At 41.3% G+C, this 16,766-nt stretch overlaps 1 protein-coding gene across 2 annotated transcripts in view; it reads left to right on the top strand.

Annotated features, from left to right (window-relative positions):
- AGBL5 (AGBL carboxypeptidase 5) overlaps window positions 1-16,766 on the top strand; it is a 2,459,386-nt gene that overhangs the window by 2,408,675 nt on the left and 33,945 nt on the right. For both annotated transcript variants that reach the window (XM_044062862.1, XM_044062863.1), the window contains one exon: window positions 16,538-16,659. In XM_044062862.1, coding sequence (XP_043918797.1) covers window positions 16,538-16,659 — 122 coding nt within the window. The remainder of the gene's footprint in view (window positions 1-16,537; window positions 16,660-16,766) is intronic.

The raw sequence follows: 16,766 nt of genomic DNA, 5'->3' as shown, positions 1-16,766 counted from the left end.
TGGATTCTGGTTTTGGTTTCTGATGTCTGATTTTGATGATGTGTTGTAGCAGTTCATGTGAAGAGTTCTGAAGAAAGGAAGCAGTTCCAGAAGTTGTTAAAGATTTCTTAAAGTCTTTGCCACCCAGTTAAAGATTTCTTTGTTTAAGCTTCCCTATGGGATGGACAAGTCCTGTTCTGTAGGGGAGGAATCCCCAGGCTTAGCAGGCTCCAACACAGATGTGTAGGTGCAGAGAGGGGCAGAGCTCAAGGTTCTTAGGCCTAGGGAGAAGCAGGGCTTCATTCTCCTCTAGCCCAGACAGGTATTCACCTTTTCGTGAGCAGACCCAATGGTAGGGCTCAGCTGCCAGTAGATTCTCGGTCTCTTTCAGCTGCCAGGGGGTAGATTTCTCAGCTCAAAACAGGGAGTGGGGGATATCATTCAAGACAGTTTGGTTTGTTTATATTACTCACCACACGCCTTTTTTTTTCAGCATGCCATTTTTTCCTCCTCATGCCAGACGCAGAGCACACCAAATGTGCTAGACACAACTCCAAAAACTCAGGAAAGTCACACCAAGGCTCAATCAAAGGTGTCCTACATTTGGGCCATTCAGGATTTAGTTGTAAGAGACCTGTTCTAGTACCAAAGAAAGAGGAATGTGGAGACCAATTTTATCTTATCATCCTCAACACTTTGGTGTTGACCCAAACCATCACTGTCTCTGCTACAGATCTTTCACATTACTTTCATATCAGATCTTACTCTGGTAACATAGATCTCAAAATGAAGACTTCATGCCTCAAAGACTACTTTTCAGGCTGGAAATTCTCGCTATCAGTTCTCTAAATCTCTCATTATCAGTTCTCTGCATTGCCCTTTCTTATCTAGGCTTTGGCTTATTCACAGTGTTCTTACACTCAGTGATAGCTCAATTCAAGCTAGCTCTTTATCCTTACGCCTACTCCTGCATCTCTCTAGAGAACTGACTGAAGAAAGGAAGACCTAATATGGTGTCTGAATATGTTATAGCCTGGCTCTAGTTAGCAGTGCGAAGATGCAGAGGGTGAACTGTGTCCAGTCAAGTCTCAAGACATGTGCTTCTGAGGTGAGACTCAGCCTACACTTGTAGATAGCCCCTTAACGGACAAAAACAAAGTCATCCCACTTGCTTCATCAACTATCTCATCATCACTTCGTGCTGACTGCGCAAGGAGTCTCCTTATTAGGGTTCATGGCATCTTGTATTCTAGCTGGTGCTGCCCAATGCCAAACCTAATATGAAGCTACAATGGTATCTCAAAAAAATGTAACACAACACTGCCCAGGATGGACACTGTCTGTTCAAATAATACCTTGCCTTCAAAAAAATTTTTTGTGGTGGGCTCAGGATGTCACCTAAACAAGGGTTACTTCAGGTGTTGATTCTAACAGACAACACACAACACAACAAGTCATCATCAACAAACACAAACAAACACATTCTTACCCATTGTGCAGGCAAGCAAGCATTGATTTTATGGGAGAAAGAGGCCAGCTTGCAACTAACTCTTCAGGCAAGGTTTCTGCCGAGCACAGAACTCCTTAGCAGATGTGTTAAAGCAGACAATCATGGGATCCCCACAGTGGAAACTGGATCTTCAACTACCAGCTGCCAGTTTTGCACAAGAGGTTTCATCACACAGCTTGGAAAGTGGATGCTCTTTCTTGTTGCCTTTACCCTTGATTCCACATCTGTTGTCTCAGAGAAGGACGTCGCTGCTCAATGTCAAGCTTCACTCTCTTCAGCCTGGCATATTCTGTTAAAGGTGATTATGGAAGCGAGATTTTTATTTTGGTATTGTTTTCACATCCTTTGTTCAAGCTATTTCGGATCTCAATTTTGTGTTGGAGAAACTGTTGGCTATTACTTCTGCAAGAAGGGTTTCTGAGTTACAGCCTTCTTTTATGCCTAAGGTGGTTTCTAGTGTGGCTTTAAACCAAGGGTCTTCTGACATCTGGGCTGTACTTTTTCTTGGGAGCAAGCTTGAACACAACTTCCCAGATGGCATTCCTCACTTCAGAAAAACAGGTTTATTTCACAAATTACTTCAAACTACTGGCCACCAAAACCCAGCTATCTGCATGAAAAATACCGCAAGCCCAAGGGTTCATGGCCTCATGCATTCTCCTAATTCCATATGCAAGACTGCATATGAGGAAACTTCAGTGGTACTTAAAAAGTCTCTGGTGTCAACATTCTCAGGACCTGGAAACACTGATTCCTGTCATTCCTTTTCTAAGGACAGAGTTCCTTTGGTGGACAGAGGCTTGCAACCTCAACAAGGGACTCCCTTTTACTCAACCCCTTACCGCCCAAACCCTGACAACAGATGCATCAAACTATGCATTGGGAGCTCACATGGCAGGCAAATGCATTCAAGGCAAATGGAGCCCAGGGCAAATTCACCTGCATATCAGTCAAAAAGAAATGTTAGCTGTACAGAATGCACTGACAGCCTTCACATACCTTATCCTTCCAGGACAGCTCTTGATAAAGACAGACAACACCACAGTTATGCGGTACATAAGCAAGCAGGGGGGGGAACCCATTCCTACCCACTCTGCAGGTTAGCCATGGCCCTGTGGAACACAGACTTGAGCAGTCAAGTGCACCTGCAAGCTCAGTTCCTGCCAGGCAAACAAAATTAACTGGCAGACAACTTAAGCAGAAATCTACTGGACCCACATGAGTGGAAACTGGAACCCAATTCATTCAAACTTCTAATCCACAGGTGGGGGACACCAGAGGTGGACCTCTTTGCTTCCCCCCCAAAACCATCAATTGAGCAAATTTTGCACCAGACCTCCCCACAGCCAAGCATGGAAAGTGGATGCCCTAACCTTTAGATGGGAAAACCTCTCAATCTATACCTTTCCCCCTCTGCCCCTCCTCTCAAAAGTACTACTCAAGATCAAACAAGACAGGCCAAGGACTATCCTTATTGCACCAGACTGGCCACGCCAGCACTGGTACCCACTCCTACTCAGTCTGACAGCAGACACCTACATCAGACCCCCTCTCTACTATCCCAGCAGGAGGAACAGAATTTGCATCCTCAGCTGCAAACCCTGAACCTTGCAGCCTAGCTTATTCCATGAATACACCACCAGCAACCCGAAGCAAACAGGTGCTGGATGTCTTCCTTGAGGCCAGGAGGCCAAGTACTAGGAAATCCTATTCAGAAAAGTGGAAAAGGTACTGTTCTTGGAGCCATTCTCAAGGAAAGGACAGCCGTGCCCACTTACCTCAAATACTAGATTACCTAGCAGAGCTGCTCCACAAAGGCCTATCCTTCTCATCTATTAAGATTCATGCCTCTGCCATCTCAGCTCATTACAATACTGAGCCACCCCTCTTTTCTCACCCTCTGATCAAACAGTTCCTGAGAGGAGCTAACAATTTAAGATCCCCGAGGAGAAATCCCACTCCTGCCTGAGAACTTAACTTTGTACTAGAGAAGCTCATGCTTCCCCCTTTTGAGCCTGCTGCTACAGCAGAGTTAAAATTCCTCTCTTGGAAAACAGCCTTACTTTTAGCCATCACTTCAGCAAAAAGAGCGTCTGAGTTACAGGCACTTATGGCTGTGAAACCCTTCATTATTTTCTATGCAGACAGGGTTTCCCTCAGGACTAGCGTATCATTTATGCCCAAGGTGGTATCCAGTGTGGCTTTAAACCAATCCATCCATTTACCAACCTTTTTCCCTAATCCTCAGAATAAAGGGGAAAGGATCCTACACTCCTTGGACATGCACAGGCGGCTCAGATTCTACCTTGAGAGGACTAAGCCTTTCAGAAAAACTGACCAGCTGCTAGTCAGCTTTGCTACAGGGGCAGAGGGCAAGGCCATTTCAAAGCAAACCATTTCCAAATGGATAGCACACTACATCCATTTCTGCTACAAACACCATGGAAAACCTATTCCACTAGGGGTAACTCAACCTCTACAGCATTTCTCAGGGGAGTCCCTACCAGGGACATCCTGGAAGCTGCAACCTGGAGGTCTGTACACACCTTCACAAAGCATTACCACTTACCTATCTTTTCTAAATCCAGAGCTGGATTTGCCACAGCAGTCTTACAAGGCCTGCTAGCCAGTCCTAATACTTCTTGACTGCATACACCCTTCCACAGCTTTGGGAATCAACCCAAGTGTGATGACTGCAACAGTGAAACACGAAGAACATAGTACAGTTGTGTACACTTACCATAAATGTTGATGTTCAAGTGTATTCACTGTTGCAGTGCTGGTTACCCTCCCTCCAGCCCCATGACTTCTCTATACTTTCTACCTTTACTCTTTTTTGCCATATCTTATGGCTATGGTACTTACTTTTTACTGGAGGTGTTTCACACCATGTAATTGCTTCCTATTTTGGGGGCTCCTGACATCTGGGGCAAGAAAAAGTGATGTAATGGCATCGGCTGCATGTTTTATACCCCTGACGACCTGACGTCATGGAAGAGGCGACAACATCCGATGCAGAAATACCAAGACACTGGTATTTGGGCCGACTGAGGGCTACCTGCAGGCAGATAACCTAAGTGTGATGACTGCAACAGTGAATACACTTGAACATCTACATTTATGGTAAGTGTACACAACTGTACTTTCTTGACCCAACTCCTCTTTGAGCCAGCTGCTTCCTGTGATTTGAAGTTTCTTTCATGGAAGACCATTTTTCTAATAGCTATTACATCTGCTAGGAGAATTTCAGAGATTCATGCCTTATCTTCAAAACCTCCATACTTGATTTTTCATAAGGACAGGGTATCACTGAGAACCAGTCCATCCTTTCTTCCAAAGGTTGTTTCTGAGATTAACATTAATCAATCCACTGAGTTGCCAGTGTTCTTCCCTAATTTTTATAACAAAGGGGAATACTGCTTACATTTATTGGATGTCCACAGACAATTGTGTTTTTACTCAACAGAACTAAAGATTTCAGGAAGTCGGACCAGTTATTTGTTTCCTTTTCCAGTCCTTCCATGGGTAAATCAGTTTCTAAGGTTACATTATCTAAATGGCTCATAGATTGCATTACTTTTGTCTACAGCAGCAAACATCTCAAATTGGCAGCTCCAGTTAGGGCACATTCCACAAAAGCTGTGGCCACATCTGCTATTTTTCATTCCAGAGCTTCCTTGAATGACATTTGTGCAGTAGCAATGTGGGCTTCTAGTCATACCGTTATTACCCATTACAAAGTGGATCTGGTCTCCAGGGGAAGAGCGTCATTTGGTTCTATGGTGCTCAGGAATATCCTTCCATAAGGCCTTCCAAGATTCAAGGTATCTGGGGACTCTGTCCCATCAGTCAAGGATAAATGAAGATTGACATCATCAGATAAAGAAGTTATGTACTCACCATAACATTCCATCTGTGTTGTCGATCTTCATTTATCCTTGGCACGTGACCTTCCTTCCCCCTCCTTCAGACTCCTTGAGGATCTGACCATAGTCATGGCCTTTTTGCTTTGTCATGTATGACCTTTGACAAAGCCTCTTCAGTGGTTATACTGTTACCTTTATCTAATTTGTGATAGCTGCAAACTCGATCTGAGGTAATTAGAGAGAGGCATTTTGGGTAGGAACTTGGCTCAGGAGATTTTTGGCTTGTGCGAGCTATTGTAATGACCAAGCCGGTTGCAAGACTCAGACTCGAGTCTCCATCAGTCAAGGATAAATGAAGACTGAATCAACAACACAGATGTAAAGTTATGGTGAGTACATAATTTCTTTTTTGCCTGTGTTAATAATGATAAGTCAATAAAGGTAAAAAGATTTGAAAGCATCCTGATTTTCAAGCATCAGTTCATAAAGCAGTTGATTTGCTGTCCAAATTTAATAAGGAAATGCCTTATCTTTAATCAAAGCTCTGATCCTGTACTGTGGCAGTTATAACAATTTCTGAAGTCCCCAGTACATTTTTGGCTTCTCAGATGCTTTACCCTTTACTAGGCAGGGGCATACCTCTCAACCTCTTAGAACAAGAAATCTGTGCAAAGCCATAATGAGGAGGATAAAGGCCCAAAAAATAGGGGAAATTTTTAAATATTGCTTTTACAAATGTAGTAAGTTGATAGAATAACAGATTTTGTATAAGCATAAATTTTCTGAAGGGTATGAAGTCTGAAACGCAAATGTTTGTCAGTGTTTTCTGACTTCAGTCCCCAATGATTTGCCAGACATTCACCAGAAAAACAAAATTTTATGAGGACCAGACTGAAAATATGAGGCAAAAATCTGGACAGTTGAGAGGTATGAGGAGAGGTTTTGAAGTTGGTCAGTTGGGTGTGAGCATTTATACCTCTAGTAGTTTGGCAGTGACAGCTCATAATGTTATCATTGTATGCTGTCCTATCAAAGTTCTGCTGTTTCCTCAAATGCAGAAAAAAAATCATGGACTCCAAAGAAAAGGAGGCTTTGCTTTCTTTGTCTGACTGCAGAGTCTGTAGGCTTTTATTCTTTAAATTGTACTTAGGATGTTGTTGCTGCCAGAGTGGTATTTTCATGTATGGACATGCCTGGTTTTCATCAGAAAATTTGTTCAAATGCATAATAGTACTCTGGTTAGAGGAAACTTTCTTTTACTACATATCTCTTCAGTTCTTGGATGGAAAGTGGAAGGTTCTGGACAAATAAGTGTGAGTAATTTCATATACATTCTGTCTTTCAACAGAAAGTATTCATCCCACAGAAAAAAATGTTTGCTTAGAAAACCTGTTCAGCAACCTCTTTCCTTTAAATGTTTTAATTTTAAGCTACAATATTTTATTCTATATGGGTCAAATATTGGACAAATAACTGTATTTAGTTTTCCATTTTATGGTTCCATTTGTGTATTCCTTTTGCCTTGATAAAGAGATCCAGAAGAAAAACGGGCAACTGAGTTGTTTTGTGTATCCCTACAAAGTTTTATTTTTCTTTGGAGTCTTGACAAAGAATTTAATTAGATTTAAGGTTCAGAACACATGGCAGATATATATTTTCAGCTATGATTGTTCCTTTGTTTTGGTTGAACTTGCATCTTGACATTTTTATTTGTATTGGATTTTGGCAAGGTATAATCAAAAATTTTAATAGGCTGTTATGACGATTTGGCATGTGGCTTTCATCAAGCACCAAAAATAAGTAGATGATTACTTTTATTTTATTTATTTTTTCTTTCTTTCTATGTATTCTCGTCCCTGTACCTACTAATCATTGTCTCCCCCAATTTCTTTCTTCCATACTGGCTCTCTCTCAACACTGGCAAGGGCCATATAGAAGGTGTCCAGGGTGTGTGTTTGACACATGGACTGTGACCACCATATCCCCTCTACAGACCATGGGCACAGTTTCTTTACCTGCAGACACCCAGGATACACAAACCTCTTTTCGAGAAAGATCAAGTTGATGGGGACACTGTAGCTCAGGAAAGTGTGCTGGCCCACACTAGAGTGATGTCTTAATGTGCAGCTAGAACTCATGGATAGGCAGAACCACACAGTGGGGGTTGGTAATGATGCTCGCCTGATATATGATTACTGCCCTCCTCCTGAGATTGATGTGTCAGTTGCTGCAACCCAACAAATGTGCAGGGCCATTGTGGTGGCACAGGCTAGTTCACCACAGCTATAATAGAGTTAGTGAGGATGATCCAGGTTGTGCATGCTGACTACGAGAGTGCATGTCCCATATGTGCGATTCATTACATAAATTGAATCACACTTTGGACCATGCAGTATCTTTACTGGTTCATCTATCAGGGGCCATCCTCTGGGCCAGTCATCTGCCACATCCACAGATTTTAGTCAACATGCCAATGGATGAGGGAGTTCCTGCTCTCACAGTGCTAGCACTTCCACAGCAACATCAACTGTGGATGTGTCTATACCAACGAGTATGTAGCCCTCATGTCATGGTTGTTGCCATGCTGGCACCTCCTCCAGTGGACATTGGTCAAGATCACACAGCTCACTAGCATGTAGCCAAGGGCATGGCACAGTCAGTGCAACTCCTGGCAGGGCCAGCTCTTGAGAGTAGGTGTATAAACAGGGAGCTGAACCCTCTGTTATGTGTGCACTGGATCTGTCCAATAGGCTGGCATACAGTTCTGCACCAAGTGCTGAGGCTGTATCCATGCAGAAATGCACAAACACATCACTACAGCCTTCAGCAATTCCTACACATTCACTGTCTGGCCCTTCTCGATACCCCCCCATCCAGTTCTCACGCTACCCATAAAAGCACTGTTTCTTTTGCAACACTTCAGCACTCACACACTTTCTTGTGAGAGTCATGCACCCCTGTACTTCCTTGCCCATCAGTGCAAATGATAAAATGCACCCTGCCCTTTGTACATTTGTAACTTGAGTTGCCTATGTCTGATGCACAGTGTGGGCATGGGTAAGCACAGTCTGGTATTTTTGCATGCATCACTTTTGCTCTAATGTATCTGCTTAACTCATGTGTAGATATGTTGTAAAACTGTGTGTGATCCACTGCCTTTTTTGCTTGCCTCCATCTGGCATGGTTATCCTCTGCTACTGGCTTTGTCTCTAATTCTTCATCTATCTCAGCTACAGCTACCTGGTATGCTGGAAACTGCTGGCTCTGCAAAGGGACACCTTGCTGTAACTGTTTCTTATCTATACTGTCATGTTAACACCACACACATGGTCAGTAGATTCCCATATATGGCAGGGTTATACTGCAAGGCACCACCAGATGAAGTGTGCCTTCAGCAGCCCAAACACACAGTCTGCAATGTTTTTGACTTGCAATTGCGCATGGCTATACCCCTAGTCAGTCTGATTGTGTGGATTTCTGATGGGTATCACGAGCCAGGGTTCCTGGGCATATTCTGTATTATTAACAAGGTGCTCATGTGGGAGGTTGCCTCTTGCAAACCATTGGTATAGGTCACACATGTGCCATTTGTTTGAGTTATGAAAACTGCTTGAGAGGCTTGCACACCTATTGTAGAAGATACCTTGTGCATTACGTACCTGCTCCAGCTGGCAATTGATGGAGTGATACCCTTTGTGATTTATATACCTAATATATTGAACACTATGTGGGGAATTTATTTCAATTTGGGTACAGGCTCTGACCCCCAGAGCCTCAAGGAAATAGGTTACATCATAAAACTGTCCCATAGTGTTGATTGTCTGCAATGGGGTATAAAAGATGCGCATATGCTCCCTTACATGCTGAAACATGACATCAAGTAACTGATAGAGTATTCTCAAGGCAGATGCCTGAAATATCCTGACTGTGTCCCCAGTATGTACTGAAATATCCCTGCAACTAATGTATATAGAGCCCATACATACCTTGGTATCCACTGGGGTATGTACTCCATGACTCCCACAGGGCTGCAGATGAGGCCAAAACACTTCCACAGTTTTTTGCATGGTGTCCCTGACCACACAGTAATAGTCCATTATGCTGGTGTCATGTAGGGAATGAAATGTTAAGTGTGGTGCTCAATGTATTCCATCTGACCACAGGCATTTGGTTGAGCACAGCATTGCTCAGTGGCATTTAGATGTTTCTGAATCCCTCAGCCATCTTGTTTTGCCTTATTGTCAGTATTGTATTTGGTGTTTTATTATACAGTCTTTAGCATATAACATGGCTGACCAAATTTTTTTTGCCTAACATTGTTGTGTAGTTATGTTTAATAAAATTGCACCCACGCTATCAGTAGCCATTTATCACCCAAATTAGCTTAACATGATACAGCAAAGTTTACCAAATTCAGCCCATTGTCATTATATTGCAGCTTGTATTATTTATCAGGCTTTATATGGAAATGGCATTCAGTAGGCATTATTTAATTTTGATACTGGATTTACTTGCATATTCTCATTTACCTTTATTCCAGTCAGTTTGAATTTGCTACCTAAGGAGTTAAGGAACAAACACTACATTAGAAAAAAACTCAAAAACTTCCTTGTATGACATCTAAAATTGTACATATTATAGTACTCCAGAGTGATATTCTTCTTCATTATCATCATCATCAACACCCCTTTCCCATTTTCTATATGTTGTTGGGGTGTTGTGTCAACTGTTAATTCCATGCCACTCTCTTACCTTCTTCAACAGTCATACCTGACTTTTGCAGATCTTCTCTCACACAATCCATCCATCTCCTTGCATAAAGCCCTCATTTCATCTTGCTTTCATCCTGTCTGTTCCAAATTGTCTACACCAAATTATCTTCTGCTTTTCTGCACATCTGCCAGAACCACCGTATTCTGTTCTCTTTGACCATCTCTGCATTTGGAGCTACTTTGCCCTCTGTCTGATGTCCATTTTTTCATCTGTCCCACAGTATGCATCCTACCACCCATATTAGGCAATTCATCTTAATCATCTCTAGCTTCTTCAACTGCTCTGCCTTTACTGCCCAGGTTTCTGTACCATGTAGTAGTACTGGTCACTCCACTGTTTTGTACACCTAAATTTTCAGCTTCTTTGGTATTTTTCAATTATACACTACCCCTGCCACTCTGTGCCAGTTGGCTGCTACCACACTGATTCTAGCTTTGATCTCTTCATTCAGACTTCCCTTCTCCGCAACCACCCCTGCCGGATACTTGAAGCTGTTAACCTGTTCCACTGTTTTCACTTGTATCTCGCTTCTCAGCTTCTTCTTATTTTCCCCATTTGCTGCCATTACAACTGTTGTGTCTATACTCGGTTTCATCCCATGTGCCTTCAATTTTACATTCTTTTCGCCTATCCTTTGCTGAAGTTCTTGCTTAGAGTCTTCTGTAATGCTACATCATCTGCATACTTCAACTTTGTGGATCTGTCCCCTCCAACCTGTTTGCTGATGTAGTCAATCATCAGTATGAACAGCAGTGGGATCAAAGCTAAACCCTGATGAACACCCACTCCAACTGTGAACCCCACTGTGAGACCGAACACTGTTTGTGCTTGAACCATTGAGTCCTTGTACACAGCCTGCACTAATTCTATCAATGTTTCTATGACTTTGAACCACTGCAGGACTGCCCAAATTAGCTTTCTGGGACCTTGTCATATGCTTTCTCTAAGTCTAGGAATGCCAGGTTGGACTCTCATCTCTAGCTTCTTCTAAACGATCTGTCTCACTACAAATAACATGCCAATTGTGCTGCATCCTGATCTGAATCTGAACTGCTAAAATCCCATCTTACTTTTTACTACTCTTCATGTTCATTTATCAGTCATCTATGGCTTGGCCTAAAAAAGCACAAAATGACAAAACTGGATCCAAGACCACAGTTAACAGAGTCTCAATGAAATAAAAATAGCAGCTAAGTAAACCACCGGACTTTGAAATGCCAGTAACTTCTGTAATTACCACAAAGTTTTGGGGTAGTAACCAATCATCATGCGAAAGACAATACATATTAAACAAGCATTCATTTAAATAGAACATTAAAAAAAATCACGAGATACAGCCCCCACAATCAAAATACACTATCATTTAAATGCTTCAGCTGTTAAAGACACAGTACAGAATATATAGACGTAAAACATTAAATAAAAACATCATAAACAATTATTTTAAACTCATTTGTTTTAACTTTAACATAGGTTTAATGCTAACTGTAGCATTAATACCAGATTCACAGTCCACTTGTAGATGGATGATCCATTTATATTCACTAACTTCTAATTTTGTTATTAACATCACCACCCCTCATACTTTTATAAACTGTTTTAATAACTCTAAACATTAAATTATGATCAGAAGCAGACTCAATAACATGCCTAGTAAGCTATAGGTACTACCAACTGCCGTATTACTTCACCTTCTAGCCCACCTCCAGGAGTCCACTCTCTATACAGCAAACCTTTGTTCCAGTATACAGACTCCCCTCTTCCATGAGCCTTAGGCACCTCATTAGCTACCTTCCTCAAGCTTTGTAATGTTGAGCCTGTCTCAAGTCTATCTTCATGACCTTCCCCAGCTCCCCTTCAGCAAGAAGCCTAGTCACTTCCAACAGCTGCACCTTGCTGTCACTCTGGGTACCACCACTCACCTCTGTCCTTGTAGTCACCGTGTCCAAGGGAACATCTGTACCTACCGGCAGCTGTGGCTCATATTCAGACTTATTGCTACCAGATACCACCTTCTCTGAAACAGCCATCACTCCTGTCCCAGCTTCATGTACGATATCTTTCTGGGTGTCTACCAGACTACTGGACCTACATGCCTTTCTCCAAGCCTGACTGCATGTACATAAGGTACTGCATCATCAAAGTCATTCCCTATTAGGACATCTGCAGGAATATCCTCGAACACACCTACTTACTTGCTTGCTTTGCCACCCTCCCAGTCAAGATGAACCCTACCCAAAGTTGTTTGGAATGAGGTCCCTCCCAATGCTGTGACTGGAGTGGGCTGCCCAAGCAAGTACTGCTTTTCTCTAACCACTGCAAGCCTCACAATGATTATATCAGAAGCTGTGTCCCTCTTAGCAGTTACCTGTTTACAATCTACTAAGATAAGATATAAATTTTGGTGATAAATAGGCATCCCAGTTGTTTCTAAACAACTTACCACTGGCAGTTTGTCATCCACACTTACTGGCTCCCTCACCTTCTGTTTCTCACTTAGCCTCGATAGACATTTGGCTATGTCTCTCTGGTTACACTTGAAACATCTAATCCCTAACTGTGCACTTGGATTAGTAGTTCTCCTGTTACTGGCATACTCTGTTGGTGTGGTTTAGACTGCTCCACATGGGTTCCCTTATGTCCATGTGCAGCACTGGGTGTCCCTTTCTTATACAGTGGTGCTTTGTTTGCCAAGTAGTGATCCCCTTTTCTCTCCAACTCCTCTACAGAGTTACACTCACAATCTGCTAATCAGACTCTCATGTCATCAGGCAAAGTACTGAGAGCTTGTTCCCTCACCAAAAGGTTCCTCCAAAGTGGTGATCTGACACCCATTCACCCATCTGTGAAAGTAAGTACTTAAGTCAGCAATATAGTCTTGTATACTTTCATCTGCTTGCTTCTATGTTCACAAAACTTTTTCTATATGCCTCAGGTGTAAGTTTAAAACAGTCAAGCAAGCAACATTTCATTTTGTCATAATTCAAACAATCTGCATCATTTAATTTTGCTACAGCCTGAACAGCTTTACCATGGAGTAAAGAAGTCAAGAGCCGAACCCAGAACTCATGGTCAACATCATATTGTCTACATACCCTCTCATAAATATGAATAAAACTATCAAAAGTCATCCCCATCCCTGTACTGAGGAAAACGTTATTGACCTTTATGGCTTCTGGTGTTTGGTTATTCCCTTCCCCTTTATCTCCGTAACCCTTTCAAAGGAGCTCCACTTCATGCCAGCACTGTCTCTTGTGTGCCTCTGCGTCTAAAATCTCAGTCTCTGTGCAGATTACAGTTCAAGATGTTGTATTCTGTCCTCAACCTCCTGTCATTTGGCTTCCAGTTCACATCAGCGCTGTTTCTCCCTAGGCTCCAGCTCATATATGTGCTGCTTCTCCCTAGCCTCCAGTTCCAGTCTCCTTAACTCTAGACAGATTTTCAGGTCCTCTAAAGAAAAGGTGGATTGTCCTGTCTTGGCAGGCTGCACATCACAAACACCAAAGTGGATATTCTCTGAATGGCTGGTCTGAGCTGTGGCTGCAACCAAGGCTGGAATCATTGCTTCCTTGGTCTGGTTGGCATGCACCAATCCTCCGGCTTCACACTCCTTAGCCAAATGGATCTTTGTCAGCTTGCTAAAATTTTCTGTTGGCATCCTTGCCTGCTATCCCTGACCGTCTAACTAAAAAAAATAAATGAAACTGTGGTGGATTGAAATTTTGAATGTCTGTCTTGCTGTCAGGGGTGCACACCTTTATGACAACTACCCCCAGGCTACTGGAATCCAATTAAAAATCCAACACTGCTGCCACCAATTAAATGTTATGTCTGGTCAATACCCCACTGGAATGCCACCAATAAATGTGGCATCCCCCACTTAAAACCCGGGTCAGTAATTAAGGAGCCTCAATCCTCACTACCGACTCCAGTGAGGGAGCATCACAGAAAACACCAGACCACAGAGCGTACAAGAATAAAATTCCACAACTTCCCTTAAGAGCATAACGGGAACTCTTTTTTCCTGAGACTGGACTGTATACCTCTGTACACTCTAAATATAATCCATTACCATACACTTCAGAGCAATATATTCCAGTTTAAGACCTCTGACTCTCTCACACTCAAAATTAATTTAAATCTCACACACACAAATACTTATGGGAAGCCTGACACAGATTTCCAACTGTCTCTCCTCCCCAATACAAATGGTAAATGCTGCTACCAAAGTCAGACAGGTCCATACGCCCTTCAAAGGGTGATCAATTGTTAAAAAATTAAATATCCAAATAAATGATACCTATGACCAGAAGCAGCCAGGCATTCAAGGTGACCTGGAGAGTATCAAACAGGTATAAACACTCTCTAATCTCTAAAGAACACACTGTTTGTCTAGACACAATATAACGTAATGAAAAACATTTAATAATAAGTAAAATGATTTCAAGAATGTAAATCAATAACTTTCAATAAACACCAGAATTCAGTCGCCAGAAATATAAAATTAAACTGTTGGATAGAAGTCCATCATCTTAGAAAAACTCTAAATAACTAAAGTTTCCTAATCTAACTAGAGACTGCTGTCCCTGCTCTAATGTAAAACATAATAGCAAGGCAAATGCAGGCTTATAGTTTTTGGTGGGTATTTTTTCCTAGTATACACTGACTGCAACTCTTCACTAACTGCTCAACACTTGACCATTTGCTCAACTTGACATTCTCAACTGTCTTATTTTAAAAATAACAGTCAGCTGTTTTTAAAAAAAAATTTCCTGTCAATCAACTGTTCGAATAATCACCTAACAAGCAGGGACATTCTAATGACATCACCTACTGTTCAGCTGATTCTCTACAGAGAGTTTGTATTTTAGAATCTCCCTCACAGACATGTGCAATTAGAAATATATCAAAACACTGACAGATTTTTTAAACATTTTGTATAAGCAGGGAGATACTCAACATTTAAAAAAAAACTTATATACATTTTCACAACTAGACATGCTGGCAAACAATACAAATCTCCTGTCAGACATGCTAACACAGATGACAGTGTTTCATTTTCTTTATAATTTTGTTATTATTTAATGGTTTATGTCTGTATATTTTATACTGTGCCTTTAACAAGGTTGAGTTATTTAAATGGTAGTTTATTTTGATTGGGGGGCTGTGTCTCATCATTTTTTTAAGTGCCCTATTTAATTGAATGTTTTTTAATATATATATTTTTCACACTGATGAAGGGTTACTACGAGAAAGTTTTGTGTTAATTACAAAGTTATTGGTATTTCAAAGTCCGGTGTTTTACTTGGTTTACTTGGCTTATAAAGGCCCCAGTGGTCTTTAGTCTAGTATACACCTATAAATCTTTGAGGAGAAGGAGACCTCTTTTGACTATATTGAAGAGCACATAAAACCAGAATAGTGCTGATTTTATTTATTTATCATTTGTTAACTGGGAAAGTCCGACTTGGAACATAGACAATTTTCAGTGGAGGCCCAAGGAGAAATGCTCCAGATGCATGTCTTTGAATGTGGGAGGAAACTGGAGCACCTGGAGGAAACCCACATGAATGCAGGAAGGACATGCAGACTCCATACAGAAGGCACTCCAGCCGAGAATCGAACCGGAGTACCTCTTGCTGTGAGGTGACAACGCTACTGCTGCACCACCGCGCCATCCGATGGATGTAATCACTTTGCTTTCTGATGCTCTGCTGTTTATAGAAAATATTTCCCAAATGCAGTGTAAACGCACTGTGTTTGTTCAAACAAGTATATGTTATAGATATTATGGCACATTTATATTAATTGTAAGAGGAATCACACCAGTGTTCTGGTCCATTTTCCACCACTGACTAACAAAAAGACAGCATCCTCATTAAACAGTTTGCATTACTTTGTTTCCATTTTCCAAAAAATACAACTATATAAAGATATTTCTAAGTAATTGCTTACTGCTGAACATAAACAAAATGAATAAATATTAACAACGAGGACAGTGAGGACAACTGATAATATCTGATATGGTTTAGTTTAATCAGGCAGTATTTTACATGCAATATATGGGAAGTAGGAAATCTGTTTATACCCAGGATCTCTTCCTTATACCAACAAGGATCACAACAAATGGAAATCAAATAGGGGTGAGGACCTGCTCTACAAGTGAGGCAGTTAAGTGTGTAGGTAATTAGTAACTTGGGGAAGGGTTGCGTTTAACATTAACCTGGAAAATAGACTGTTATGAAACAAGGAAATAACATGGGGAAATAATGGTCCATTTTTTGTCTACTTGGGTTGTATAATATTTAGTTTGGAATTAATTTTTGACTTGCTGCTCTTTGCTTTGAAATGAATGCTACATTACTTCAATCAGTTTTCGATTTAGCCATTCATGTTTGTCTTTTGCTAGATATTCCAGTGGAGGGTTCTGCTATGACTCTGAATTGTAGACCTCATCTCAAATCCAAGATGCAGGATTCCCTGTATGTTTGTGGTTCCAACAGAGAACTTCAGTTGGAGATTAGTAACAAGGTACATCATGCAACAATCAAATGTATTAACTAATATGTCAGTAAATTCTCAGAGATTTTCTTTTATTATTTATTTATCCTATTTATTGATTTATATGTTTTTTTCCA

The sequence above is a fragment of the Protopterus annectens genome, chromosome 2.part1, assembly GCF_019279795.1.
Source record: "Protopterus annectens isolate FY-2018-M chromosome 2.part1, PAN1.0, whole genome shotgun sequence".
Classification (NCBI taxonomy): domain Eukaryota; kingdom Metazoa; phylum Chordata; order Ceratodontiformes; family Protopteridae; genus Protopterus; species Protopterus annectens.
Note: the sequence above shows the minus strand (reverse complement) of the source record. Positions and strands in the feature narration are given on the sequence as shown.